The sequence below is a fragment of the Drosophila subobscura genome, chromosome J, assembly GCF_008121235.1.
Source record: "Drosophila subobscura isolate 14011-0131.10 chromosome J, UCBerk_Dsub_1.0, whole genome shotgun sequence".
Lineage (NCBI taxonomy): Eukaryota > Metazoa > Arthropoda > Insecta > Diptera > Drosophilidae > Drosophila > Drosophila subobscura.
In genome coordinates this window covers 21098680-21122643 of record NC_048532.1, presented here as the reverse complement: position 1 = coordinate 21122643, position 23964 = coordinate 21098680, and the positions used below count along the sequence as shown (strand labels likewise).

At 44.0% G+C, this 23964-nt stretch overlaps 12 protein-coding genes across 18 annotated transcripts in view; 5 read left to right on the top strand and 7 right to left on the bottom strand.

The window, feature by feature from the left end:
* Positions 1–2189, top strand: part of LOC117895255 (DNA-binding protein D-ETS-3) — a 28056-nt gene extending 25867 nt beyond the window's left edge. For all 4 annotated transcript variants that reach the window (XM_034802773.1, XM_034802772.1, XM_034802774.1 and 1 more), the window contains one exon: positions 4–2189. In XM_034802773.1, coding sequence (XP_034658664.1) covers positions 4–140 — 137 coding nt within the window. In that variant the 3' untranslated portion in view covers positions 141–2189. The remainder of the gene's footprint in view (positions 1–3) is intronic.
* A 6-nt stretch (positions 2190–2195) lies between these two features.
* LOC117895253 (protein lethal(3)malignant blood neoplasm 1) lies at positions 2196–6785 on the bottom strand. 2 transcript variants are annotated; one of them, XM_034802769.1, is made up of 6 exons: positions 6525–6785; positions 6349–6460; positions 4608–4751; positions 3349–4551; positions 3014–3076; positions 2196–2942 (listed from the first exon to the last, which is right to left on the bottom strand). In XM_034802769.1, exons 1-6 carry the CDS (start codon positions 6546–6548, stop codon positions 2320–2322), a joined length of 2169 nt encoding a protein of 722 aa, XP_034658660.1. In that variant the 5' UTR covers positions 6549–6785; the 3' UTR covers positions 2196–2319. The 2 variants fall into 2 exon arrangements, with proteins under 2 accessions (XP_034658660.1, XP_034658661.1); XM_034802770.1 differs by having other exon boundaries at positions 3349–4542.
* Positions 6786–8589: 1804 nt separating this feature from the next.
* LOC117895268 (larval cuticle protein 65Ag1-like) lies at positions 8590–9171 on the bottom strand. The gene is made up of 2 exons (XM_034802791.1): positions 9003–9171; positions 8590–8941 (listed from the first exon to the last, which is right to left on the bottom strand). The coding sequence occupies exons 1-2, from the start codon at positions 9125–9127 to the stop codon at positions 8743–8745; spliced, it is 324 nt and encodes a 107-aa protein (XP_034658682.1). The 5' UTR covers positions 9128–9171; the 3' UTR covers positions 8590–8742.
* Positions 9172–9634: 463 nt separating this feature from the next.
* LOC117895267 (endocuticle structural protein SgAbd-6) lies at positions 9635–10134 on the bottom strand. Its single transcript, XM_034802790.1, has 2 exons — positions 9951–10134; positions 9635–9884 (listed from the first exon to the last, which is right to left on the bottom strand). The coding sequence occupies exons 1-2, from the start codon at positions 10088–10090 to the stop codon at positions 9698–9700; spliced, it is 327 nt and encodes a 108-aa protein (XP_034658681.1). The 5' UTR covers positions 10091–10134; the 3' UTR covers positions 9635–9697.
* A 659-nt stretch (positions 10135–10793) lies between these two features.
* On the bottom strand, positions 10794–13022 carry LOC117895269 (larval cuticle protein 65Ag1-like). 2 transcript variants are annotated; one of them, XM_034802794.1, is made up of 2 exons: positions 12829–13022; positions 10794–11147 (listed from the first exon to the last, which is right to left on the bottom strand). In XM_034802794.1, the coding sequence occupies exons 1-2, from the start codon at positions 12973–12975 to the stop codon at positions 10980–10982; spliced, it is 315 nt and encodes a 104-aa protein (XP_034658685.1). In that variant the 5' UTR covers positions 12976–13022; the 3' UTR covers positions 10794–10979. The 2 variants fall into 2 exon arrangements, with proteins under 2 accessions (XP_034658685.1, XP_034658684.1); XM_034802793.1 differs by lacking the exon at positions 12829–13022 and adding an exon at positions 11240–11433 and having other exon boundaries at positions 10794–11178.
* LOC117895261 (larval cuticle protein 65Ag1-like) lies at positions 12493–23790 on the bottom strand. The gene is made up of 2 exons (XM_034802782.1): positions 23276–23790; positions 12493–12645 (listed from the first exon to the last, which is right to left on the bottom strand). The coding sequence occupies exons 1-2, from the start codon at positions 23637–23639 to the stop codon at positions 12641–12643; spliced, it is 369 nt and encodes a 122-aa protein (XP_034658673.1). The 5' UTR covers positions 23640–23790; the 3' UTR covers positions 12493–12640.
* Positions 14579–15156, bottom strand: LOC117895264 (endocuticle structural protein SgAbd-6). The gene is made up of 2 exons (XM_034802787.1): positions 14913–15156; positions 14579–14853 (listed from the first exon to the last, which is right to left on the bottom strand). Exons 1-2 carry the CDS (start codon positions 15056–15058, stop codon positions 14664–14666), a joined length of 336 nt encoding a protein of 111 aa, XP_034658678.1. The 5' UTR covers positions 15059–15156; the 3' UTR covers positions 14579–14663.
* On the bottom strand, positions 17094–18022 carry LOC117895262 (endocuticle structural protein SgAbd-6). 2 transcript variants are annotated; one of them, XM_034802783.1, is made up of 2 exons: positions 17802–18022; positions 17094–17738 (listed from the first exon to the last, which is right to left on the bottom strand). In XM_034802783.1, exons 1-2 carry the CDS (start codon positions 17963–17965, stop codon positions 17531–17533), a joined length of 372 nt encoding a protein of 123 aa, XP_034658674.1. In that variant the 5' UTR covers positions 17966–18022; the 3' UTR covers positions 17094–17530. The 2 variants fall into 2 exon arrangements, with proteins under 2 accessions (XP_034658674.1, XP_034658675.1); XM_034802784.1 differs by having other exon boundaries at positions 17798–17901.
* On the top strand, positions 18929–19524 carry LOC117895258 (larval cuticle protein 65Ag1-like). Its single transcript, XM_034802779.1, has 2 exons — positions 18929–19141; positions 19254–19524. The coding sequence occupies exons 1-2, from the start codon at positions 19002–19004 to the stop codon at positions 19447–19449; spliced, it is 336 nt and encodes a 111-aa protein (XP_034658670.1). The 5' UTR covers positions 18929–19001; the 3' UTR covers positions 19450–19524.
* On the top strand, positions 20367–20909 carry LOC117895265 (larval cuticle protein 65Ag1). Its single transcript, XM_034802788.1, has 2 exons — positions 20367–20554; positions 20621–20909. Exons 1-2 carry the CDS (start codon positions 20427–20429, stop codon positions 20820–20822), a joined length of 330 nt encoding a protein of 109 aa, XP_034658679.1. The 5' UTR covers positions 20367–20426; the 3' UTR covers positions 20823–20909.
* LOC117895260 (larval cuticle protein 65Ag1-like) lies at positions 21136–21595 on the top strand. Its single transcript, XM_034802781.1, has one exon. The coding sequence runs from the start codon at positions 21163–21165 to the stop codon at positions 21559–21561; it is 399 nt and encodes a 132-aa protein (XP_034658672.1). The 5' UTR covers positions 21136–21162; the 3' UTR covers positions 21562–21595.
* LOC117895272 (larval cuticle protein 65Ag1-like) lies at positions 21768–22264 on the top strand. The gene is made up of 2 exons (XM_034802797.1): positions 21768–21974; positions 22038–22264. Exons 1-2 carry the CDS (start codon positions 21859–21861, stop codon positions 22225–22227), a joined length of 306 nt encoding a protein of 101 aa, XP_034658688.1. The 5' UTR covers positions 21768–21858; the 3' UTR covers positions 22228–22264.
* Positions 23791–23964: the final 174 nt, after the last annotated feature.

Here is a 23964-nt window from a genome sequence, read left to right as displayed (position 1 = left end):
CAGCTTCCATCTTCCCTTCCGCTGCTTCGTGGGGCAACTGGGGCAGTCCGGCCACGAATCTGTATCAGCCGCACTCGATGAGCCATGTGACGCCCTCCCATGTGGCGCCGCATCTGAGCAGCTATCCCCACTACGCATGACCATCATCGTCCGGTGGCGCCTTCTAATATGAGAGCAATGCCATCGCCAGTGCCACAGGCATTGGCGGCGGCACTGCAGCAACAGGCGTCGGCGGCCTAGTCGGATCGGGCACGGCAACGGGAGGGCTCGGCTCCACATCCAGCAGCACCAGCTCAGGCAACGGGGGTGGCGGTGGAGGCGGCGGTGGCGTATCCAGTTTGATGAGCGGCTTTGGCAGCGCCAGCAGCAACAGCAACCTCAATGGCTCGCACGTCTCCAGCAGTGGCGGCGGCGGCGGGGCCGGGGGTGCGACGAGTGTAAGCAATAATCTGAATATAGCCACGGCCACCTTGACGGCGGCCCCGGCCCATGCCAGTGCCGGGTTCGGGGCCATCGGAGGGCTGAGTGTGGCTGGCATGGGGGTGGGCGTTGGCGTGGGCGTCGGGGTGGGTGGCGGCACCTCGACGCTCAATTCCCTGGTCGTGGGCAACCGCCTGATGAACAGCAGCCTGCCGACGCTGCTCAAATGATGTCACCTGGAGAAGTTCGGACTGACGATGGGCGCAGGACCATCACCGCCAGCGGCCACACCCGCCGCCGGCACTGCCGTCAGTCTGGACAACATGCCGCCATATCCCGGCCATCCCAGTCATCACGGCCATCCTGCGCATCCCGGGAACTATGGCGCCAATGAGCGTGCCCTCTACGATTATCTGGACATGAAGAGCGGCGAGCAGGCCACGTTTTTACTGTAAATGCAAAACTTGTAACCAGAACCACCAGACAAATGAATCCAAACGAAACGCAAGAAACTCGAATAATCGAAAATATTTGAGCGGATTTTATTCATAGAAATTTAGAGAAGAAAAACCCCAACAGAGTATTTTATGTGTGCAAATGAATGCGAGCTCGAATGAGAGTTTGAATGAGTGTATGTGAGTGCTAAGAATAGTTTTCGTTTTCGTTGTTGCTGCTCCACCAAGACACAGAAGTGCAGGTGTACCGCCCCGCCCCGTAGTTATCAATCTGCAAAAGCGTAAAAACAAAACTCAAAACTTCTCAGTGTGTTTTTAGTGTAACAAAAAAAGGAAAAGGCAAGCAAAAGTTATTGGCAAAACTCTTACTCCTACAAAATAGAACAATTCTACATTGTTCCCCCATTGTTGTTAGCATTTTCTCGTGTCTGCAAATGAAAGATTTAAAAAGTGTAAATAGAAATACGTACCCAAAGCAAGTGCGGAACTTAAATGTAGCACCAAACCGAACCGAGTCCCCACAGTGAATGTCTCTAGCCATATAGAAGTTTGCCAGATCTTTGCTTCAATTTACGATTTGTAAATAAATAAAGTACGAGTAACAAATCTAAGTGTAAAAAATAAACAACAAGTAGTTTCTATGTGTGTGTTTTTGCATTCAGTTTCGGTGTTTCATATAAGAGACATAACATACATCCTTAGGTTCCCTTTTCCCCTATCGCTTATCCTTTCGAGATGGTTGACTGTGATAGTTGATTGTACAGTTAAAACTCTTACATATTTTTTAAATACCAAATTATATACGAACCGAATATTTGAATAAATAATAATAATAATCCAAAAACCAAAACAACAACTAGAAATACTAAACAACGGATATAAATAGAAATATAAATATATTTGTGTGTAAAAAAGAAATCTTTTTAAACCCCCAAGTCCATGTTTAACTATAAACCTAACTATATAGTAAATACGGAATTACGGAATACGAAATATGATATATGAATGTGTGTGTGCGTAACTACTTCAATGTGTGTGAGTTAATTAATTCAAATGCAAATAAATACACATACAGGAAATACCACAAGGCGATCTTAATGCCAATCGATCTAAATGTATACAATTTTTAAATTCTGAATGTACGAAAACTCTGAAAAAAGACAATGGAGTTGCGAGATTACTCGGGATTAACCTTCAAGAATTAATAACAAACATCAGCAACGCCCCCACACACCGAAAACCCTCTAAGAATTTAGTTAATTTAAGGCAAAAAACTTTCAACAAAAATAAAAAAAAAACCAATTCAAAACGGTATCCGTTCTTATTTGTTAATCTCTCTCGGTTTCTGTCTGTGTCTTTATTCGCAAATTTATCAAAATTGTTATGTACAGCAAGTGGGGACAAGAATCTACACTCGAAATGGAACGAATCCGAGGGATCCGGTTCACTGCGCTGCCTTGAACCACTTGAACTCGTAGTGTTTCAGGGAATTCTCCGCGGGCAGCACGCTCTTCTCGTCCAGTTTCTGCCAACTGATGTGCGGCTGGAAGCCAAACTCGTTCGCAATGTACTCGACGGTGCGTCGCACTGCATCCTCGCCGATGGCAAAGTAATTTCCCTCTTTGTCGCCATTCCGACTGCCCGCTTCCTCGTGTCCATTGTAGTCCAGAATGTACTTGAACTTGTACAGATCGCCCGATGCTTCACCCGATGCGCTGCCAGTTGGTCCGCTACCACGGTATACGCTGCCTGCAGCTCCACTTCCACCTGCGGGGAAGGATCCTGCTGGCAAGCTTGCACCACCAGCTGCTGATCCAGCAGGGCGACCTCCAGCTCCTCCACCCAGTGGAGCGCCAGCTAGGCCTCCATTACCTCCAACTCCTTTAGGGAAGCTTCCACCTGACGGGCCACCCAGTGGTGCACCAGAAACGCCACTGTTGCCAGCATTTCCTTGAGGGAAACTTCCAGCTGATGCGCCTCCAGTTGCGCCGCCATTTCCTGCATTTCCTTTAGGGAAACTGCCCCCAGAGATGCCTACAACAGCAGGGCTTCCACCGATCTTCGTTGCTGTTTAGGAGAAGAGTAGAAATTTATTGGTTTTCAAGGATTTCGCCTTCATTCATCCCCCATCGACTTACGGGCTGCATTTCCGGTTGCTGAAAGGCCGCCTGCGCCAGAAAGTCCCGTCTGTGTTGGTGTATCTGATAAATGGGATATGGGACTTTTAGCCAGGACACAAACCTCAATGTAAGGTGCATGTAATATTGCTTAGTTATAAAAGCAAGCGTTAAAAAACGATGTAACTTCAGCGCCACTGTGGCATGACCTCTTGAAAGCAATTTCCTCCCACTCTACGTTACGATTTATCAAGAAACGAAAATTAATAGCTGGATCTCTACCGCATCTGTTTTAGCTGAGTATTCACCACGAAAATAACTTAGCTCTACATAGAAAGTCCCCTCTTTGGGCTTACTCAAGGGGTATCTCTGTTGTGTGCTCTGTGTGAGTGTTGTGGGTGTGTGCAATTGTTGTTGTTGTGTGCTCTGCTTTGGTGCTGGGAATTGTGCAAATTGTGTTGATGGCTGTGCTCCCAGTCCGAATATCTGTCCAGCAGTAGGTTGGGCAGCAGCGGCAGGACTGGAGAACGCGACGGGATGCGTCTGTTGCACCACATTACTGGCCTGCGGCACATTCGAGTGACCAACACCGGAAGTGAGTGGGGAACTCTGCGTGCCGGTTGAACCCACGGAAAAGATTGGCACCTGACTTGCGGGCACTGTGGCGGGCGGTACAATTGGCTGCTCTGCCAAGGCCAAGGGAGCCTTTACGCTGGAAACGAAGGCACTCGCCTGCCTCACAGCATCCGCATTTAGCTTGATGTTCAACGGGGCATAGGTCGCTGCTGGCTGTGTGGCATAGGTCCCCGCTGGCTGTGAGGCATAGGTCACCGCTGGCTGTGAGGCATAGGTCCCCGCTGGCTGTGTGGCATAGGTCCCCGCTGGCTGTGAGGCATAGGTCCCCGCTGGCTGCTTCGCATAGTTGACGGTGCTCGAGGATGACGGGGAAACCGTATCAGCCGTTCTGATGATGCCCACATCGTAGTCTACTTTTCTGTTGCTGCTCGGAGACTTTGAGTTCTGCGTCTGACTGATCACGTGACCCGTGACGGCGGCCTTGGAGGTGCTGTATGTGGTCATGGCCAAGTCGAGACCGACTTCTATCCGCTTTTGGAGTGGCTTCGGACTCGTCGTGGTGGGTGCAAATGTGTGCTGGGTGCTGGTGTGCTGAGTGTTAGTGTAGGAATTGCTGTTGCTATTCGTGTTCGTGTTGTGCTGTGTTGTGGTTGCTGGACTGTGTCCCAGTCCCTGTTGCCTTGCCACCTCTATGGTCTGGGCGATGGACTGTCGGAAGGGCAGCTGGACATTGACTCCGTGATCCAGCGAGCCCACTTCCAGCCGACTGGTCGTTGGCTTACCTTGCTGTCCGGTTGCCAGCGCTGGCAGCGGCTTTGAGAGCGTACGAATTTCAGTTTTGGGACTGCCCGCAGCGGGGGACTTCTTCAGGAAGCAGCCCGAACAGGCCTCCGTGTTGAAGTTATACTTGGGCAAAGCTGCCGGCGCTGGTGGCGGTGGAGGGGCTCTTGTTGTCGTGCTGGCAGCTACGGTAGCTACGGTCTCTGGAAATCACAATGTAAGTGGCAGCAAATCGTTCAGCGTAACTTTAGATACTCACTGGGTGCTATGGGTCCTGCGTAGGGATAGCTCTTCATTGACACGATGTGAAATTTTCCCTCTTCGTCGGTGGCGTAGACAGTCACATGATAAATACCATCGGCGGTGATGAACCCAAACTCGCCCATAACAATGCCGCGCTCATCTGTGAATCGGGAAACGAGATTAGCTTTAGATTCCTATACAGATCTTTTATGTTCGTCTCGAATATGAATGCGAATTTGTATTCTTCGCATAACCTGCCCCGACAGCCCCATAAAGATTAAGATCTAATAAACTGTATCGATAATGATGCTCATAATTTGTGAGCTGGTTTCAAATCCGTCGCCCCCCACCCAACCCATCGGCACCTGCCTGCCTACGCATGAACATAATGGATATTATGCTGAGCAGCATTCTTCAACATTCGACACCCAATCATGCATCCTGGCCAGAGCCAGAGCCACAGTCACAGTCACAGCCACCCACTCGTTATTGGTTTACGTGATTCTGAGCGACTTTCTGTGGCCTTTCGGGGGGCCTAAACTGGTTCTGGATTTGGCTCTGGTTCTGGCTTTAACCCGTACTTGCTAACACGTTTGAACGGGCTATAATCAATTGGCTTTCGCTTGTTTGTTTTTTTTTTGGTATATTTGGGATATGGCATCGTGTCACTTTCGCATTTGTCACTATCCATTTCAGTTCGATGCAAAAATCGAATTATTCTTTTGTTCTAATTGATGGGCGTTTGAATTGTTCATTGAATTGAGCCGCATAATGGAAACTATTAAATACAAATCAATAAAAATTAACTGAATTTTTATTTCGGCAATAAAACTAAGTCTCATCTGCATGCTAATATTGAATTGAGCTCAGGCAAACACGCCTCAAAGTATGCTCCAAATTGATGTAATCGAAAATGAATGATATCATGGATTTGAGATGTTTGTTAAGGAACTCAATTCGAGTCCCAACAAACATTGCTCCCACACACACAAAGGCAAACCAACAACGAGTTTCCCCCCCTTCTGAGTGTCGAAAATGTGAACGAAATTCGAATTGTGGACTCAACTCTGGCATTTTATATGCCAGAATTATACTTATAAATATTGAAATGTGGTCGTTTTATTTTTGTATCTGTGTGAATTAGCATTAACTAAAGAAAGAAAAACCATAAATAAGGCAACGCTTCTGTGACACGGCTACAGCTTCATGTTATGCAAATGGTTCGAGTTTCGTTTTCGTTTTTCTGAAAACTTTATTACCGATACAGCATAGAAATAAAAATCATAACGACCCATGCCATGCCATATAGACAATGAAATGGTCTTTGGCCAGACATATCCATATGACATCCGCTAATTGCTGACCGTCCCATGGTGACGTTGACTGTTGACTGTTTGACTGTTGGTGCGAGAATTTCAATTGCTGGTGACCTGTCGCTCAGCTGCAGGCAGGCAGCCACTGTGGCAGAAACTTGTATTGTGTGGCATTGCAAAAACCCACTCGGGTACTCGGGTACAAAAGTCAAATGTTATTGCCTTTTTTTGGCTAATGTGGTTGCACTTGCAGCGGCTGCATTCCTGCAACTGCATCTGCCACCAGCCACCAGCTGTCTCTAACGACCATTGGGACGACAATGACGCATCTCTATTTACATATTTCGGTTTTGGTGTCAATAAATAAACGCACAGTAGTCGAGTCAAGATACATATATGCTAATGGTTTAATTAGCGTCATTAGACCAGCTGCCTGTCACTCACCTCTCTGCTCCGCGCGATGCTGCTGCTCGTCGATGGTGAAGCCAAACTTGTAAGGACGCACGGTTGTCACGGCAGCCAGGACATGACTCAGACACAGCGCCAGCAGCAGCAGCTTGAAATGAATGCGTTTCAATAAATGAACTCGTATCGTATCTTATTGGATCACTTTCACTTACGATGGCCACTGATTTTAGGCTCATTTTGGTTTCGTTGCTCGACTTTGATTTGTATTTAAATTAGGCACAAACTTATTTTATTTTCACGCCTCTTTAGTATACGATTATCGACGCAAAAAACCATAAATAATTGGGCATTTATATTTCAGTATAAATATTTCGAATATCGAACGGCGAACGACGCGTTTCTCACGAGATTTTTCGTTACGGAGCAAGCGTCACAGAATGGAACACACCCCACGATGTTCGGCAGCGAATTGACAATGTTGATAATATTAGTTAAACATTATAAAACATTAGAAGCGGACGTAGACGCTGCCACAGCCTGTTGGCTCGCTCAGCTGGCTCTGCTGTGTTTGTGTGTGTGTCTGGCAGAAGTAGCAGCAGCAGCCTCAAGCCGCATCAAGCCTCTTGAAACATCATCCAAGCCTGAATGTCTGTGCCTGTCCACATAATATACGTACGATTATACTCGTATATAATATCAAGCAACCTGCATGGTTATTTATGCGTTTATTTAAATCATTTGTCATTTATTTCAAGAATATTATTTGCATCAACGGCCAATGCAATATTTTACAAATTAGTTAGCCAACCAATTGGTTTATGAACTTCCTTAGTGCCCGTGATGAGTTTTGGGCACAATTTGATTTGTTGTCAACATCAAATGAAGGGCATTCAATAGTCTTTAATATATTTTTCGCTGCTCAGCTAGTCTGAACTTTGAACATTGAACATGGATCTGTTTGTTCTACTGATTCATAAATTCAAAGAATAAATTGATACCAAGAAGTGATTTCTCCCCTCTTCTGTTAAACTACGCCTCTGGTTGTGAGCGAATCGTAAATCTTCGACGAATATTCTTGTTCTTTCAAGACATTTTTGGCTAATTTCCCATACGGCATGTGCCGTTCTATAAAATGCATAAATATTTATCGCTTGACACCTACAAAACGGAACGATTGTGGGTTGTTGATTGTGAGTTCAGCCACAGCAAATCACTTGGATTGGCCATTTGTTGTTAATTAAACGACTTGGCCTGGGTCCCTTGTCGGCCAAGCTGGTGGCAGCCAATCAATGGGCACGCCATCTGATTGATGAGCATATCTGAATGCAATGAGGAAGATGTTCGCACTAATGTCAGGGTGCACATTATCGGCCAGCAATCGCAATCGCAATCAGCGGTCAGCGTGTCCTCTGCCGGATGCTGGCAGCCAATTGTAATTGAAATATTGCCAACAAGTTTGGCAATGACTGATGATGTGTGCACAAATTTGCATATTAATTGCCATAACTGTTTGCTTTTCAGTGTGAGAGCATAAATAAGTAATTTGCATGAGGCACGAACTAGCACGAGTCCATAAGTCACGCAAGCAATAAGTCGATTCAAGCGCAAAAGTATGCCAGAAAATGTTCAAGTTTGTTGTCTAAGTCATTTGATTTTCAGAGCTTATTAATGGGAACGCCTGTACGTATGCTACGCTTTTTGGCCAGCAAATAATTTACATGTGCAGAGTAGATAGCAGACATTTTGTGGCGAGGTAATTGCTGAAGGTGGACTAAGGAGTAAGTCAATGTATGATGTACCCATTAATACAGCAAATATTTTCATGGAGGCACTTCAAATACTCTCTAACAGAAAGAAAAATAGAGAGAATGAGAGAATTGAACTTTTGTAGCCCTGTTGATGTTTCTTTCGATTATCTTGAGAGGCAGAGAGAGAGAGAAATGTTCGTGAGTAATAACAAGAAAACCGATCTTTGAGAAGTTCATAAAAAAAGGCACTGCTAAACTCTTAAAACCTTACCCATTCAATAATCATTAACATATTACTTTACTTAAATTATGTGTTGCTGTAAATTTAAAATGATGTACCAAATTGGGAACGCACTCAATGATTAAACCTGTGGACTCCTCAACTGATTAGTATATCTATCTAATTATCTATCTATACATATATTTAACCATCTATTTCCTGTAGAGCTGATCAAACTTTTTCATCTGTTATCATCTGCACTGCCACACCATATTAGTTGCTGGCAGTTTAATTTCAAAACACATTTTGTTTATGTACTCATTTTTCTTTAATATTCAACAAATTTTGGGGCTTTTGACTTAGATCCTTTTCCTTTTAAAGTAAAGGTTTGGAAAATCGGGCTGGGGATTTTAACAAGGGTCTCGATGGCATTAAAGCTGCTTAGGTTGGAAGCAACTCAACTTATGCCTCGGGGGCAACGGGCAGATGAGCGCCCTGGGGCTGGAAACCGTTCTCATCAGCGATGTAGGTGACCTCGTAGGTGACGCCATCATCACCGACGAACCTGTAGGATCCCTTGACGGAGATGGCCTCCTCCTCAGTGCCGATGTTCTTCAGCTGTCCCTCTGCGTCGGCGGACTGACCATCGCTTGTCTCCCAACTATCCAAATTTGATTACAGTTAGTCCTGATCCTTGATGTTGACTTTGGTTAAGGACTTACCCGTATTTGAAGCTCTCGGGTCCAACATCCGATTCCAGGCGGAGGACTACTGCTTCCTCAGATTTGCTAGGGGGAGCGGCGACAGCCAGGGCGAAGAGGGCAACAAAGACAATGATGAACTTCATGTTGATTGTTGGTTTTTGTGGTTTTGGTCTGCGGTTCTCGAACAGTTCGCGACGAATGGTACCGACTGATGGCGGCTGGAACCCTTTTATAGTTCGCAAGCTCTTCGCGATTATTCAAAGTGCGGCCGACTAACTTGTCAAACATGTCCAAAACATAATCGGCAAAGTCAATGTTAATGCGATGTGTCTGGGTTTGGGTCTTCGTTTTGGCTTGGAGTTTGCTCGTTTAAGCGCCTAATACGAAGTTTTAATATATGCCATGGCATGCCATGCCGAAAACTAAACTTGAATAGAATCGAAGCACATAAATATTTCATTATTCAAATTTACAAAACACTCTTCTTTTTTTTATTTAGATTTTATTTGTCTAGTAGTTTTGATAAAAGTTTCCAATAAATCTGTAACAAAGCTGCGTGCAAAGTAGACCCAAATGACGTCAGAGAAGCTTCCAAGATATTTTCAAATAGAGTGGATTCTGCCTGCTGGTACTGATGGAAACAATGATCATTGGGTATTTGGGTTTTTGGGAATGCTCGCTTTATTTGGCTTAAACTAGCGATGGATCCGATCCTAGGCCACCAGTCGGAACTTTGGATGATAGCCAGTCTCGTCGGCCGTGAAGCTAATCTCGTATTTCTTGCCATCAGGAGCCGACCAGCTGGTGGTGCCCGTCACAGAGAGCGAGCCTTCATCTTCGGTGGCGCCAGGCTTTACGACGCCCTCCTCAGTACGGGATATGCCATTGCTGGTCTCGTAGCTGCACCATAAAATAAATTCCACAATTAGGGACACCCACAGACACCTCAAATGTAGCTATACCCACGCAAAGGAATACTTGTCCACGCCATTGTTCTCACTCTCTAGTTTCAGGGTTTCCGCCTGGGCATCGTCTCCGGCTGGGAGCGCGAGGCAGACGCCAGCTGCCACAAGTAGAATCAAACACGTACTGGAATGGGAAAGCATCGTCGGGCACACTTGGCTGCACTTTACTGAGCTGTTGATCGATTGCTTGCTGCGCTTTTATACGTCGGCGGATTTTTAGAACTTCTAGACAGTGTCCTCATCGGCAAAAAATGCAAAACACTCTCGTACGAATAGATAGTAATAAAAACAAAGGAAAGCGAATCAAGAATAATGAAAAAATTCAATAAAACACATTTTAATTACAGATTAACACATTTCTATACCCATCAATCACTGGGTGTAATCGACCAGGCAGATAGAATGCAACAAAGTCTCTTTAGAAAAAAAAACTCTCAATAGAGAATATTCCTGTGTAACTATATCGATGTATGATTATTTCCAGCTAATATTGAAAGCAAGACAGAGTGTTACCCAGTCGAGAGTCGTTAAGCTTAGGCTGCTGCGCGTCGTGCATTGTGTTTCTGCCATTGTCATTTCTCATATTATCATCGCAAGAATGAATATATGTGTGTATGTATGTACATGTAGTTTTGGAATTAAATTCAATTAGTAAATCAATCACCCGACCAACCGTAAGACGTTCTGAAACTCTGTTCTTGCACCACAAACACTCGTATTAGTACTTAGTAGCTGCAAAATCAATTTATCATGAAGCAATATAAACAATGGTTAGCAGATCCATTCCGATTGTCCCCTCTGCATATTCATTTTGTGTAACCAAATCGATTTAAAAGCATTTTTTTGTTTACTTTTAGGTACTCATATTTCTTTAATATTCAACAAATTTGTGGGGGTGGGCTTTGACTTAGTTCTCGCTCCTTTAGAATAAGGACACAAGAATGGGGGTTGAGGAAGTTTTTTGGGAAGGTAACAAGGGACTTGGATGGCAGTATAGCTTTAAAGCTGCTTAGGTTGGAAGCAACTCAACTTATGCCTCGGGGGCAACGGGCAGATGAGCGCCCTGGGGCTGGAAACCGTTCTCATCAGCGATGTAGGTGACCTCGTAGGTGACGCCATCATCAGCGACGAACCTGTAGGATCCCTTGACGGCGATGGCCTCCTGCTCGGTGCCGATGTTGTTCAGCTGTCCCTGCTCCTGGGCGCTGATTCCGTTGCTGGTCTCGTATCTATCCAAATTTGTTCATAGTTAGAGCTGATCCTTGATTTTTAGTTTCGTTAAGGACTTACGCATAGTTGAAGCTCTCGGGTCCTACATCCGAATCGGAGCGGAGAATCTGCGCACCTTCGTCAGCGGTGGGAGCGGCGAGAGCCAGGGCGAAGAGAGCAACGAAGGCAATGAGGAACTTCATGGTGATTGTTGGTTTTTGTGGTTTGAGGTCTGCGGTTCTCGAACAGTTCGCGACGAATGGTACCAACTGATGGTGGCTGGAACCCTTTTATAGTTCGCAAGCTCTTCGCGATTATTCAAATCGCGGCCGACGAACTGGTCAAACATGTCCAAAACATAATGTAAAAAGTGTGATATTGGTTTTGGGTTAGGGCTGAGTCGTTTATCGAGTCTATGATACTGACTTGTGTATAAATCCATTTCCCGCCATGCCTTTCAGGCAGATTCACAGCCCCACTCTTGTTGTACTCCCACTGTCAGTATCGGGGCATTGATTTTCATTGAATTCCATTTACATACTCGCACACGCATAAATCTAGTTCAGTTTATAAAACAGATGATTATTTATGGGGATCAGTGCTTCAAAAATTTTAAGACATTTGTACACGTTTTATACAAACACATTAAAACAGAACCAATCGAATTGATTCGCAGATTTAATCTGCTTTTAGAAGTTCTTCATGTTAAAAGTGAAATTATATAATTTACTGAATTTTTTGGTGTGGTATTCGTACATTTTTATAGTCCCGTCCCGCATTAAATATATTAAGTTTTATGTGTTCTCAGACTATAGAACAAAAGATAATGAGAGCTACAACACGTGTCGTGTCAGAAACTTGCACCGTCCAAAGAAGCAACAAATTAAAGATGGTAGCGTGGGCCTTACGCCTTAATATATTTGGAAATGCTTGCTTTTAATTACGCATAATTAAAGGACTTTGCCATAGGAATATGAAATGAAAACTAGTATTTCAAAGTTGTCCGATTCTACGAAAAATGTCCACCTATGGCTCATACATACATTTGTTTCTGTTTTCATATCAGCTATCTATAATTAATGTAAGCAGCTTACAAATATAGTTTTCCATATGAATAAGAGCTTTTCATACAGCTTTCTACATTTTTAGGCAACATTTCGAACTTCAAAAGTATCCACATGAAGTAAAAAATATTCCTTTCAGACCCCACTGATACTTTCGCTTTGGAAAGGTAATTTTACTTTAGCTCAAAGTTAACTTTGACTTCCTTAAGTTCCCACAGAACCACTCTGCTATCATTCCCGAAAGTATTTAATTGAAAAGAATTATTGTAATTAGGTACTCATTATTTTCTTTATTATTCAACAATTGACTTAGATTTGGATCGTTTCGAATGGAATCGAAAGGATTAGATCGCTTTTGGGATATTTTTTGGGGATATTAACAAGGGATGGTGATCAACGGTGACTTCAGCGGCTTAGCTTAGATGGAAGCAAGTCAACTTATGCCAAGGGAGCCACGGGCAGATGAGCGCCCTGGGGCTGGAAACCGTTCTCATCGGCGATGTAGTTGACGGTGTAGGTCTGTCCGTCATCGGCGACGAAGGAGAAAGATCCCTTAACGGCGATGGCCTCATTCTCGGCTCCAGGGTTGGTCAGATGTCCTTCAGCCTGTGTCTTGGTGCCATCGCTGGTCTCCAGAGCGTAGTTGAAGCCCTCGGGTCCTACGTCCGAATCGGAACGGAGGACTTGCACATCAGCGGAGGGAGCGGCGAGGGCTAGGGCGAAGAGGGCAACGAAGGCAATGAGGAACTTCATGGTGATTGTTGGTTGTTTGTTGTTTGGTCTTCGGTTCTCGAATGATGCCAAACGATGGTTCCGACCACGCTTTTATAGTTAACAAAACATTTGAAATCTGTCGCCATTATTTAAAGTGCGGCAGCGGAACTAGTCAAACATGTAGCAAACATAATTGATTTGATCCACGAACAGATCTGAATACAACAACTAAATGTAAGCCAGACTGTGCTTATGTTGCCCCATTCTCAGCAGGCGAGAGATTTCCCCTTTGGCAGTGAAATGTTCTCTGGCGAAATACGAGTGTATTTTATTGAAGAAATTACATTAAGGTTGCTTTATATTGTTTATTCCAATTGGTTGTCCATCAGCAGACTGGTAGATGTAAGAACCTGCAACACTTTCCTTATGATGAATATTAACCGGGCCATCGTTTAAATTGATTCCAGCTATTTACAAAAATAAATCTTGTGCTCTGACTTTAATAATTTTTCGTGTGACTTACTTCGATGCGCCGAACACAACATCCTCAGCATGTGCAACAGCCAAAAGGATAATAAAGAGAGTAAAGATTTTCATAGTTTATGCTTCGAACGGTGCGACAGGAATAAGATCAACCGATGGCTGAAGGAATCCTTTTATACGAGGAACAAATCCCTGCACGAACAGGTTAAACATGTGTAAAGAATGTAAAAGTTGATTCAGTATTCTGGTTTCCATAATAATGTAAAAAGAAAAAAGAACTTTCAGAGGCTACACAATTCTGCCAAGTAAGGAAATACGCGTGCAGAATGTAAGCAATAGTTCCATCTGTATCTGCCAACAATAAATATGTAAATCGAACAGACACATTTATGCAGATTCATGCTCAACCCACAATTGGGCATGGCAAGTACGTCAGCAGCAGCAGCAGCATCAAATGAAGAGCAGCAGCATGGCAGCAGCATCATTCAATGCGATCGATCGATGGGCATCGGCATCGGCTTATCCCAAACTAGTTTGATCATTGTCACTTTTTATTTCATGCATATTAATGCGATTGTTGGGCCTGTGTTGTGTGTGCTTTATGTGTGTATTTCTGGCTAGCTGGCTGGCTGGCATCGGCGTGTATCTTCCAAAATTTCATTAGCATCGCATGAAATTTAAATCAGCGCCAGAAATTAACCTTCAGAAACTTCGTTTTCATTCGCTCGCACATATGTACGTACGTATGTACATTTCCATATGCGCGGCTTTAATTATGTATTAATTACAAAGAAAACAAAAAACCCAAACAAGTTTCAACGTGCCAAAAATTTGCAAATTTCAGCCATACGAAGGTCAGCCAGCCAGCCGGACGGACGAGACAGCAAAATCGATGCCCACGATGCCTGGACAGCCCGCTGCTGTCCAACGTTGCGTATGGAGAATATAGGTAGGCAGAGAGCCATACAGAAGCCCAAAGCTTCTTTTGCGTCATACTTTTCTTTTCAATATGCGCCCAAACATGTTATGCATATTATTATGCCATACAAAAAAGAAAACGAAACTTCAGATTTGCATAGCATTTACATTGATCCGGGTTCAAGGAACGCTGCTAGAACCTCTCTGTGATCCAGTTCTTTTAGTGATTTATCATGATTACTATTATTAGAATATTTTATGGATATATTTTACAAAAACGAACAAATACTGCTTGAAGCTTAGCCACACACGACGCTTAGCACGACTTAGTTGTGGGGCAGATGATCGCCCTGGGGCTGGAAGCCATTCTCATCGGCAATGTAGTGGAGGGTGTAGGTCTGGCCATCGGGCGCCACCCAGCTGACGGATCCACGCACACTGAGCGCCTCATGATCGGTGCCGGCATTCTTCAGCTCAGCCTGCTCCTGGCGGGTAACTCCATCGCTGGTCTCGTAGCTGAAGTTAGCAAAAGAATATTAGTTAAGTAAAGCTGTTCGCCCCCCAAAAACACTCACCCAAAGTTGTAGCCATCGGTGCCAATGTTTTCGTTGTCGTAACGCAAAATTGTGGCCTGCTTGGAGTCATCCAAGGGAGCGGCTCTGATCGAGGATACGAGCACAAAGGCGCACACTGCCAGGACACAAGCGTTGATGGACTGCATACTAATATTTGTTTTTTGTTTGTTTGAGTATCTTGGGAATATCCTTTGTTGAGTTTGGGCACTGCACGCTCCGGTAGTTGTCACAATTAGGTGCTAACGAGTTGTGTGGCGCCCTGTAATGAGCGTTGAGCTATTTATAACAGACCAGGCCAGCTGCAAGTGTTCCCCCACAAACACACACATAGACAGCCGTCGATCCGTGAAGAAATCCCACAAAAGACTCGTAGAGTGGTGGCCCATAACAAACACCTAAAAGTCCACCCATACGCATATAATTGAAGGCAAGCGAATGTGTGTGTGTGTGCAAGTGTGCTGGTGAGTGTCTTAAGCTTTTAATTGAACAAGCCACAAAAAAACAACAACCAACAACAAACCAAAACCCATTAGGCATTTGATGTGCGCTCAAATCTCATCTCAATTGCCTCGCCACGGGAGCTGGCAGCAAACCAATGGAAATGGAGATGGAGAAGGAGAAGGAGACTGAAGATCGCAGATTGGAGATTGAAGATCGGATATGGCGATGAAGATGAAGATGGGGCATGATGGGGCAAGTGATAATGAAATGTTTGGGCCTCTTCACAAATATTTGGCCAATGCGCGTGTTTGTCTATCAGTACAACACACACACACGATATATATGGCAATAGGTCAATGGCTATGTTTGCAATTATAAACAAATTGTTATGAAAAAAATAAGCCACAAAAAAACACGTGAAAGGAGAGGTAGCATGGAAAGACGAAGCATTAAATACACTGCCAGGTAAATAATTGCAGGAAAGTTTCAGCGGATTTACAGCAAAATTTATTTTATGGTATTGATTGCCCAACTACCGATAATACATATGAAAAGTAAAATAAATAATACTCAACTCAAAATGAAAATTAAATGAAAATAAAAATAAGCTACAACTGGGAGATTCGCAATGGAACTACTTCCAAGAATAAACAATCAACCGATTGTTTCCTTGAAAGTTAAATAATCATAATAATAAATATAAATAAAATTAAATAAATCCCTTGATGTGCAATCTAAAACTTATTACCCCTTGCAAGGGTATTTATCGCAGGGTAAAATGTGAGTTGTATAAACTGAATCAAACAAGAATAATCTCCAATAAGTAGATAAGCAGTAAGGAAGTGTGGACAACATAACTACCCAGCAACATCAGTAGGAAATGATTTGAAGCTAACATACAAAGAGCTGGCAAAAGAGTTTCATGTTGGGGTTCATAGAACCCTGAAGTTAGCAAAGAATTTAATTAAATAAAAACTTTAATTGAATAATATTTAAATTGGTGAAGTGCGAATGCTACTTGTTGGATAAGCATTTCCGCCCTGAGACGACTGCCGCTGCTGACTGCTGACACAATTCCCGATTAAGGCTGGGCGTTTTAACCTCCAAAGTTATTCCAACGAAACGAAACGAAATGAAACGACACGATACGAAAAACCTCCACAGCTGCATTTGTGCTGTTCAAGTGAAGATGCGGCACGAGAGATTCAAGATTACGCGGCTTCATCATCATCGCCCATCACAATCACCAGCACCCAGTGGCTCAGTGCCTCAGCACCTCAGTGCCGCAGCATCGAAGCTTCAGCCTCTGCTTCAACGTCAGCGTCGTCGGCCTGTGTGTTGGTTGATGACCTTAGTCAATAAAATAAAAAACCGATTTTGTTTTTTGTGTGTTACCAGCAACCAAGCAGAAGCGTCAGACAACAACAGCCAATAGCTGACACTTTCAGTTCAGTGTCTGCGTTCGGGCTATGCCCTACAATATCCCAAGCTGGCGACTGCAGGAGCCCCCAAACAATGGAACCCCGCTCGTCAATCATTGCACGATGCTGCCTGGTGGGGCCGAGACAGGAGCGATTATTTCGCATTTAGCGATGGATAAACGAGTGGAGGCTGCCTAATAGCCCAACAATGGTCTGGCCCGGGAACGGCGAGTTCTCACTTTCGTTGCCCAGCATTGTGTTTGGTTGTCGTTTCGGGTCTTCTTTAATTGTTGCTGGACTTTTTGGTTGCTTTATTTTATTTTTTGGCAACCTTTGTTGGGTGTTTATTGAACCGGTTTGGTCAGCTCCTCTGTTACGGCATACCCATATACACTCCATATCCATTTCTGACGGCAGGGGCAGGGAGCAGCGGGGCAGTGGCTGAGCAAACGAGTTTCGAAGATGCTCATACAGATGTATATGCTAATATCCATATGCTTAGAATACAATTCAATTTTCGATGGGTGAAAATGTATGCCCAAAACAGCACTCCAGCATCGTCGGCACAGTCGAACACAGCCAAGCACATGTGCCTACGAATATACGAGTATCTATACCTACTTATTGCTATATATTTTTTAATTTCTATTGTGTCTGCTCCTCTTCTGCTCCTCCTCCTCCTCCTTCTGCTACATATTTGGTGATTTAATTTGTTTCACAAAGTCCAACAGCTATCACGTGATCAGCGTTCAGTGTTCAGGCCGTGCGAGTGGCTTCCAACTGTGGCAGATGCTCGCCCTGTGGCTGGAAACCATTCTCATCGGCCAGATAGTTGAGTTTGTACTGCACGCCATCGGGTCCCACCCAATTGACGCTGCCTTGGACGGCAATGGCCTCCAATGGAGTGCCGGGATGCTTCAGCGTGGCCGTCTCCTGCCGCGATATGCCATCGCTCGTCTCGAATCTACAGGGAAAACGATAGATCTTTGAGTATTTATCCAATCAAAATGCACAGCCACATACTTACGAGAAGGCATAGCCATCGCCATCCATTTTCTCATTTTCGTATTTCAATATTTGTGGCACATCGCTGGCCGCATCCGAGTAGCACAGGAATAGGCAGAGGCAGAGGCACAGGCTGAGGCAGTAGCCGGCCAGGATGTGGTTCATCAACGTTTGTCTGGCGGCCATCTAGCTGTCCATGTACCTGTCCTGCGCCAATCCGCGCTTGCGACTAACGCGAGTTGCGAAAAATCTGTACCATATATCCCCCAATTCCCCAAACCCAAACCATTATCGATACTTTTTTGAGTCGAACTTTGAGGCTAATTAACGGCCAAAAGCGCCCGCCGAGTGTGCAATAAAATGCAAACAGCCAACAAATGACTCGAAAACAAAGCAGAAAAACAAAAAAAAAGTGCCACCAAAAACCCCAAATCAAGTCCAAATGAAATTGAAAGCTACAACAATGCGAAGATGTTCGCCAAAAAGTTCAAATGGTGTCGGGCCTTAACCCTCTAAAAACTCAGAAATTAGCTCTAGGAGTTGTCTGTTTGAAATGGGATTTGCTTGGCAGAAAAAGGATGTGGTTGGAGTGGATAAGAGGCACAGAAATCTGAGATATCAGGGGAAATATTTCCACATGGAAATGCGATGCCTGATATTGTTTATAAAACTCTAATTTTTCCTGACCTTTTGGCTTTGCATTTCACTTGCACTTGAGCTAAATTCAAGCTGTGACCCAATTATTCCCCACAATTCATCCATTCATTCATTCATTCGACTGTTTCTAAGCAAAGTAACGCAACTCATGGCGCTGGGCTGGGCACTTTGTGTGTTTAATTTGTATAAAACAAATGAAATCTATGTACCTTGTCGCTGGCTGAGCAATCAATCAATCGCCAAACAAGCAGTCAACTGGTTAGGTAACAGCCGCCGTCTCACAGTCTGGGTCAAAGGAAAAGAAATGAGAAACGGGTTTTCGCTCACTCTTGCACTTACTCTTTCATTATTGGATGGCTGGGCTTGGGTTTCGGCTTCTCCGATAATTGCACGCACAACCATACATTACATTATACACTGCCAAAGGAGTCATCTGTCGCTGGTCGAAAATCGCGAGTCGCTGCTGCTATAAATTGGCCACTCGATGGGGGAATTGCATGCATTAACTGCAAGCTCCTCGTACGCACAGCACTTCAGCCTAGTCCCAACCAAAATAACCAGCAACATGAAGTTCACCATTGCCACCGTTGCCTTCTCCGTCGCCTGCCTGCTGGCCACTGCCATGGCTGCTCCTCCGGCCAGCCAGCAGGAGGCGCAGGTGCTGCGCTTCGACTCGGATGTGCAGCCCGAGGGCTACAAGTTCGCGTAAGTGTTGACCATTACCTCTCACCCTCCCATCGTCCAATACCCGACTTGTAACTGTGTCAAGGTCGTAACACTTACTGGTTTTCTGTCTTTCATTTTCTGTCGTATGCAGCGTTGAGACAAGCGACGGCAAGTCGCACCAGGAAGAGGGCCAACTGAAGGACGTGGGCACCGATCACGAGGCGATTGTGGTGCGCGGCTCCTACTCCTATGTTGGCGATGATGGACAGACCTACACCATCAACTATCTGGCCGATGAGAACGGCTTCCAGCCAGAGGGCGCCCATCTGCCCCGTGCCGTTCAGTAGATTTCATATCCGTTTGGAGTTTCCTAGAGATTCCAGAGTCCCAGCATCAATGTGTTAACTATGTTTAAGTTTTCCCCTCAGACACGTCATTATAATAAACAAAAAAGAATCATTTACTCCAAGAATTATAAAGATTTTGCTGGGCTTTACAAGGGATTATCTAGTCGAAAAAACATTCAGAAATCTTTAGCAAAAGTTTTTCAAGTTTTTTGTATTTAAGGTTTTCCGAGTGCATATTTTGATATTCCCGACTGTTTCCTACTCCTGCTGACTGCTGCTTTAGTACTTCCTTCGTACAACTTTTCAGTTCAGCAAGTAGAATTTTTGGAATTTCTTAGGCATATTCCAAAGACTTAAAATACTTTTATGGAGTAACTTTATCCCTTGACTTCTCTGCCTGCCAATTGAAGGAAAACCACTTCCAATTGTCAAATCATGCCATAATTTTTTGAAACGATATTTTGCTGCAGGGCGTGAGCCCCTCTGCTGCCACTACTTCCTCTGAATATTCTCTACACCCGTGGATTATCAAAGAAAAAATGATTGTTGGCTGTTTGTTGTCTTCTTTGCGTATATAACTTGGAACTGATTGGTTTGATTGATTCACGAAAAATGCAAATGATGATGAGATGAGATGAGGTATTTCCTAAAAACGGCATCGATTTGTTTGCCTTAGAAGTTTTTGGTTTTTGTTTTTGTTTCTCGTTAATATTTCTTTGTTTTTGTTTTCTTGGTGTTTTTATTCGTTGTTTCATGTGTTGTTGGTGCGTTTTTCAAGACAATTTGTTAGCTTTGGTGCTCGGCGTGTAATTAGTCATTTTTATTTTCGACTAAGTTTTCTTCAATCGACGGCCTCCGACCCGACTATATAAGCGCCTGGACATGGCCATAGACATCACAAATCAAGTAACATTGACTAGCCGCTCGGTCGCAAGTTCAACTCGAATCAAAACCCAAATTCAAATCCAATCTTCAGCATGAAGTACACAATCGCCCTCGTCTTTGCCGCCCTCTTCGCCGTGGTGCTGGCTGCGCCCGCACCCGATGCTGATGCTCAGATCCTGCGCCTGGAATCGGACGTCAGGCCCGAGGGCTACAACTTTGCGTAAGTCTTTGGAGGCGCAGAGCTTTGAGGATTATCCCACTGACAATCAAATGAAACCTTTGACAGTTTGGAGACCAGCGATGGCAAGAAGCACCAGGAGGAGGGAGAGCTGAAGAACGTCGGCACCGAGCAGGAGGCCATCGTTGTCCGCGGCTCATACTCCTTTGTGGCCGATGATGGACAGACCTACACCGTCAACTACATTGCCGACGAGAATGGTTTCCAGCCCGAGGGCGCTCATCTGCCCAATGTGCCAATTGGCAACTAAAAAGGGAAGCGGGAAGCACAAACCGAGAGCTGTTCTAACTATAATGGTTTTAAGTTGATTATTAAATAAATGCGGCAAAAGAAACTCTCACTTTCGATCTCCCCTTTCTCCCCACTGCAGTTGTGTGGAGAAGTGAATCTGGTTATGTGACAATCCGAATACAATAGTTAGATACGCGCATTCCGCTATTTGTTTGCGTTAATCCAGTTTGACCGGAAACAATGATGCGATGCGCTCGCTCATTATCTAAGCAGAATCTATACACATAAATTCCAAACTGGCCAAAAAATTGTGCGGCCACCTTTGACTTTTGCATTTTGCACGATATGCGCGAGTATAAATGCCCCCACCCAAGTGCAGTGGAGCATCAGACAGTTGTCAGCATTCCCAGGAATACAACAGCCAGCCACCTTCAAGCTTCAACATGAAATTCGTCATTGTTCTCGCCTTCGCCCTGTTCGCAGTGGCCGCCGCCCGCCCCAACGCTGTGGAGATTGTCCGCCAGAATTCCGACGTGGGAGTTGAGAGCTACAACTACGGCCTGGAGACCAGCGACGGCACCAAGAAGGAGGAGAAGGGTGAGCTGAAGAACCTTGGACACGAGGATGAGGCCATCGTTGTCCACGGATCGTACTCCTTCGTCGCCGATGATGGTGTCACCTACACCGTCACCTACGTTGCCGATGAGAACGGTTTCCAGCCCTCGGGCGCCCATTTGCCCGTTGCCCCCGCTGCCTAAACTGGACTCTTCCACACACGCACACAATGATGAATGAATAAAAAGAAAATCAATTTGTTTAAAACAAAACAATTCAATGAGCTTTTATTTCCCCTCTTCCATCCTCACCCATTTGTCAAATGCAGTCAACTGAGTTACAGATTTGCTCCAAATTAGCATCTGCCTGCTCTGCATTGCATTTACATTTATTAACACCAAAGTGAGCGACTATAAATAGGCAGCTGACCCAGCCAAACAGCATTAGTTATCTTTGGAGACTCCAACGATCCACACAATCCCCCGCCACACACCATCAAAATGAAGTTCGTCATTGTCCTCGTTGCGCTGTTCGCCCTGGCCGCTGCCCGTCCCAATCAGGATGCGGAAACCCTCCGTTACGATTCGGACGTTCAGCCTGAGAGCTACCAATACAAGTAAGCCACAAAATGCAGAGCAAAATTCCAAGTGGCAGCTACTAATTTGAGTTATTTTTACAGCGTGCAGACGAGTGATGGCAAGTCGGTTTCGGAAGAGGGACATTTGGAAGATGTGGGCACTGAAGAAGAGGCCATCGTCGTGAGGGGCTCCTTTTCCTACGTTGGCGATGATGGACAGACCTACACCATCAACTACATTGCCGACAAGAACGGCTACCAGCCCCAGGGCGCTCATATTCCTGTTGCCTAAGTTCAAGTCTAATTCAAATAAATCAGTTTTTAAGGTGGAAAGGATTGTGTTGTATTCTTTCAGTTGGTATTTGTGGTCTGATTTTTTTGGTCATTATGATTAATTGATCTTAATTTTTTGGTCTGATTTCTTTAGTCATTATGAATGATTGATCTTAATTTTATGGCTTTCGTTCCTTCCGGAAACAAAACAATAATAATTATAATTTAATAAAAAGACATTAAAACATATTTAGATCCAGTCTATTCTCTTCTCAGTAAAACGAAATAATAAGCGCCTGCAGTATAAATATAAATATTAAATAGATATAATAATAATAATACTACACATGTGTCTCTACCACGAGTACCAGATCAATGCAGCAAAGTAGCTGCGATCAAAATCCGATCATCCCGGCGTAGATTTAATTCAAAAAAAAATAGTAATTACAATAAATAAATAAAATAAATTTAAATCTAAATACCAATTTATTACCCCTTGTTATCAACAAAATGTTTAAAGAACTGTCAGATACTTGAGTAACTAATTTAAAACAAACTAATTCCAATCACATATCCGTTGCTTATTTTAAATTGAAATAAGAATTCTATTAATTATGTATACGAACCTAATTATTATTAAATTTAATTAATAATAATAATGTACTGTTAAATCGAATTTCATGCGATAAATCCATTTAAGACTAGAAGCCACTGAATATTTGTTCCTTTATGGAACTCAAAATCATAGTTTGGTTTCTTTGAAAATTTGAATATATCTTTAGAAGTGCTGCTAACCAGTCAAATGAATTTCAAAGCACTAGCAATGATAGATTTTAATTTCTAATAAATATTAAGTATCACTTAAAGAGTAGTGACAACCGCTAATGGGAGTAAACAGGCAATGAAAATCAACTGCCAATGGAAGTTGCCTTCAAATGTTTCAATCGAACTATATCCATACTTTGACTGCAAATATCCCTGGGCATTACCCTACCCCGTACACAAAGAATATTCAATTTTTTTTTATAAACAATTTATTTTAATTTTAAGAACTTAAGCCTCGGGGGCAACGGGCAGATGAGCGCCGGAGGGCTGGAAACCGTTCTCATCGGCGATGTAGTTGACGGTGTAGGTCTGTCCGTCATCGGCGACGAAGGAGAAAGATCCCTTGACGGCGATGGCCTCATTCTCGGATCCAACGTTGGTCAGATGTCCCTCCTCGACCTTGTTGGTGCCATCGCTGGTCTCCAGAGCGTACTTGTAGCTCTCGGGTCCCACCTCCGACTCGGAACGGAGGGTCTGCACATCAGCGGAAGGAGCGGCGAGGGCCAGGGCGAAGAGGGCAACGAAGACAATGAGGAACTTCATGTTGAAAGGATTGTGTAGATCGTTGAGGTATTCAAAGATAACTATACTGTTAGGCTGGGGCATCTGCTTATTTATAGTCTGATTTTGAGTTGACTGAGATTAGTCGAGCGGCGGGAACTAGTTTCAAATCAAATATCGCTGAAAGAGACAAAACTTGAAATCAATACTAGTTTTTGGCCAATAAACCACATGTATGGAAATTCATTTAAAACTTTTGTTATTAATAGATGTAGTCTGTGTGGTAGAAACTTTTTCTGGGGAATCGTTTTTGCATACCGATTGGGTCCATTCTTGACAGACGTTCGATAATGTTTTTGGGACTGTTTGCTTTTCATTTTCATTGCCCCTCAAACAGTGAGACTCTCAATTAACACTGTCCAAGCTCAGT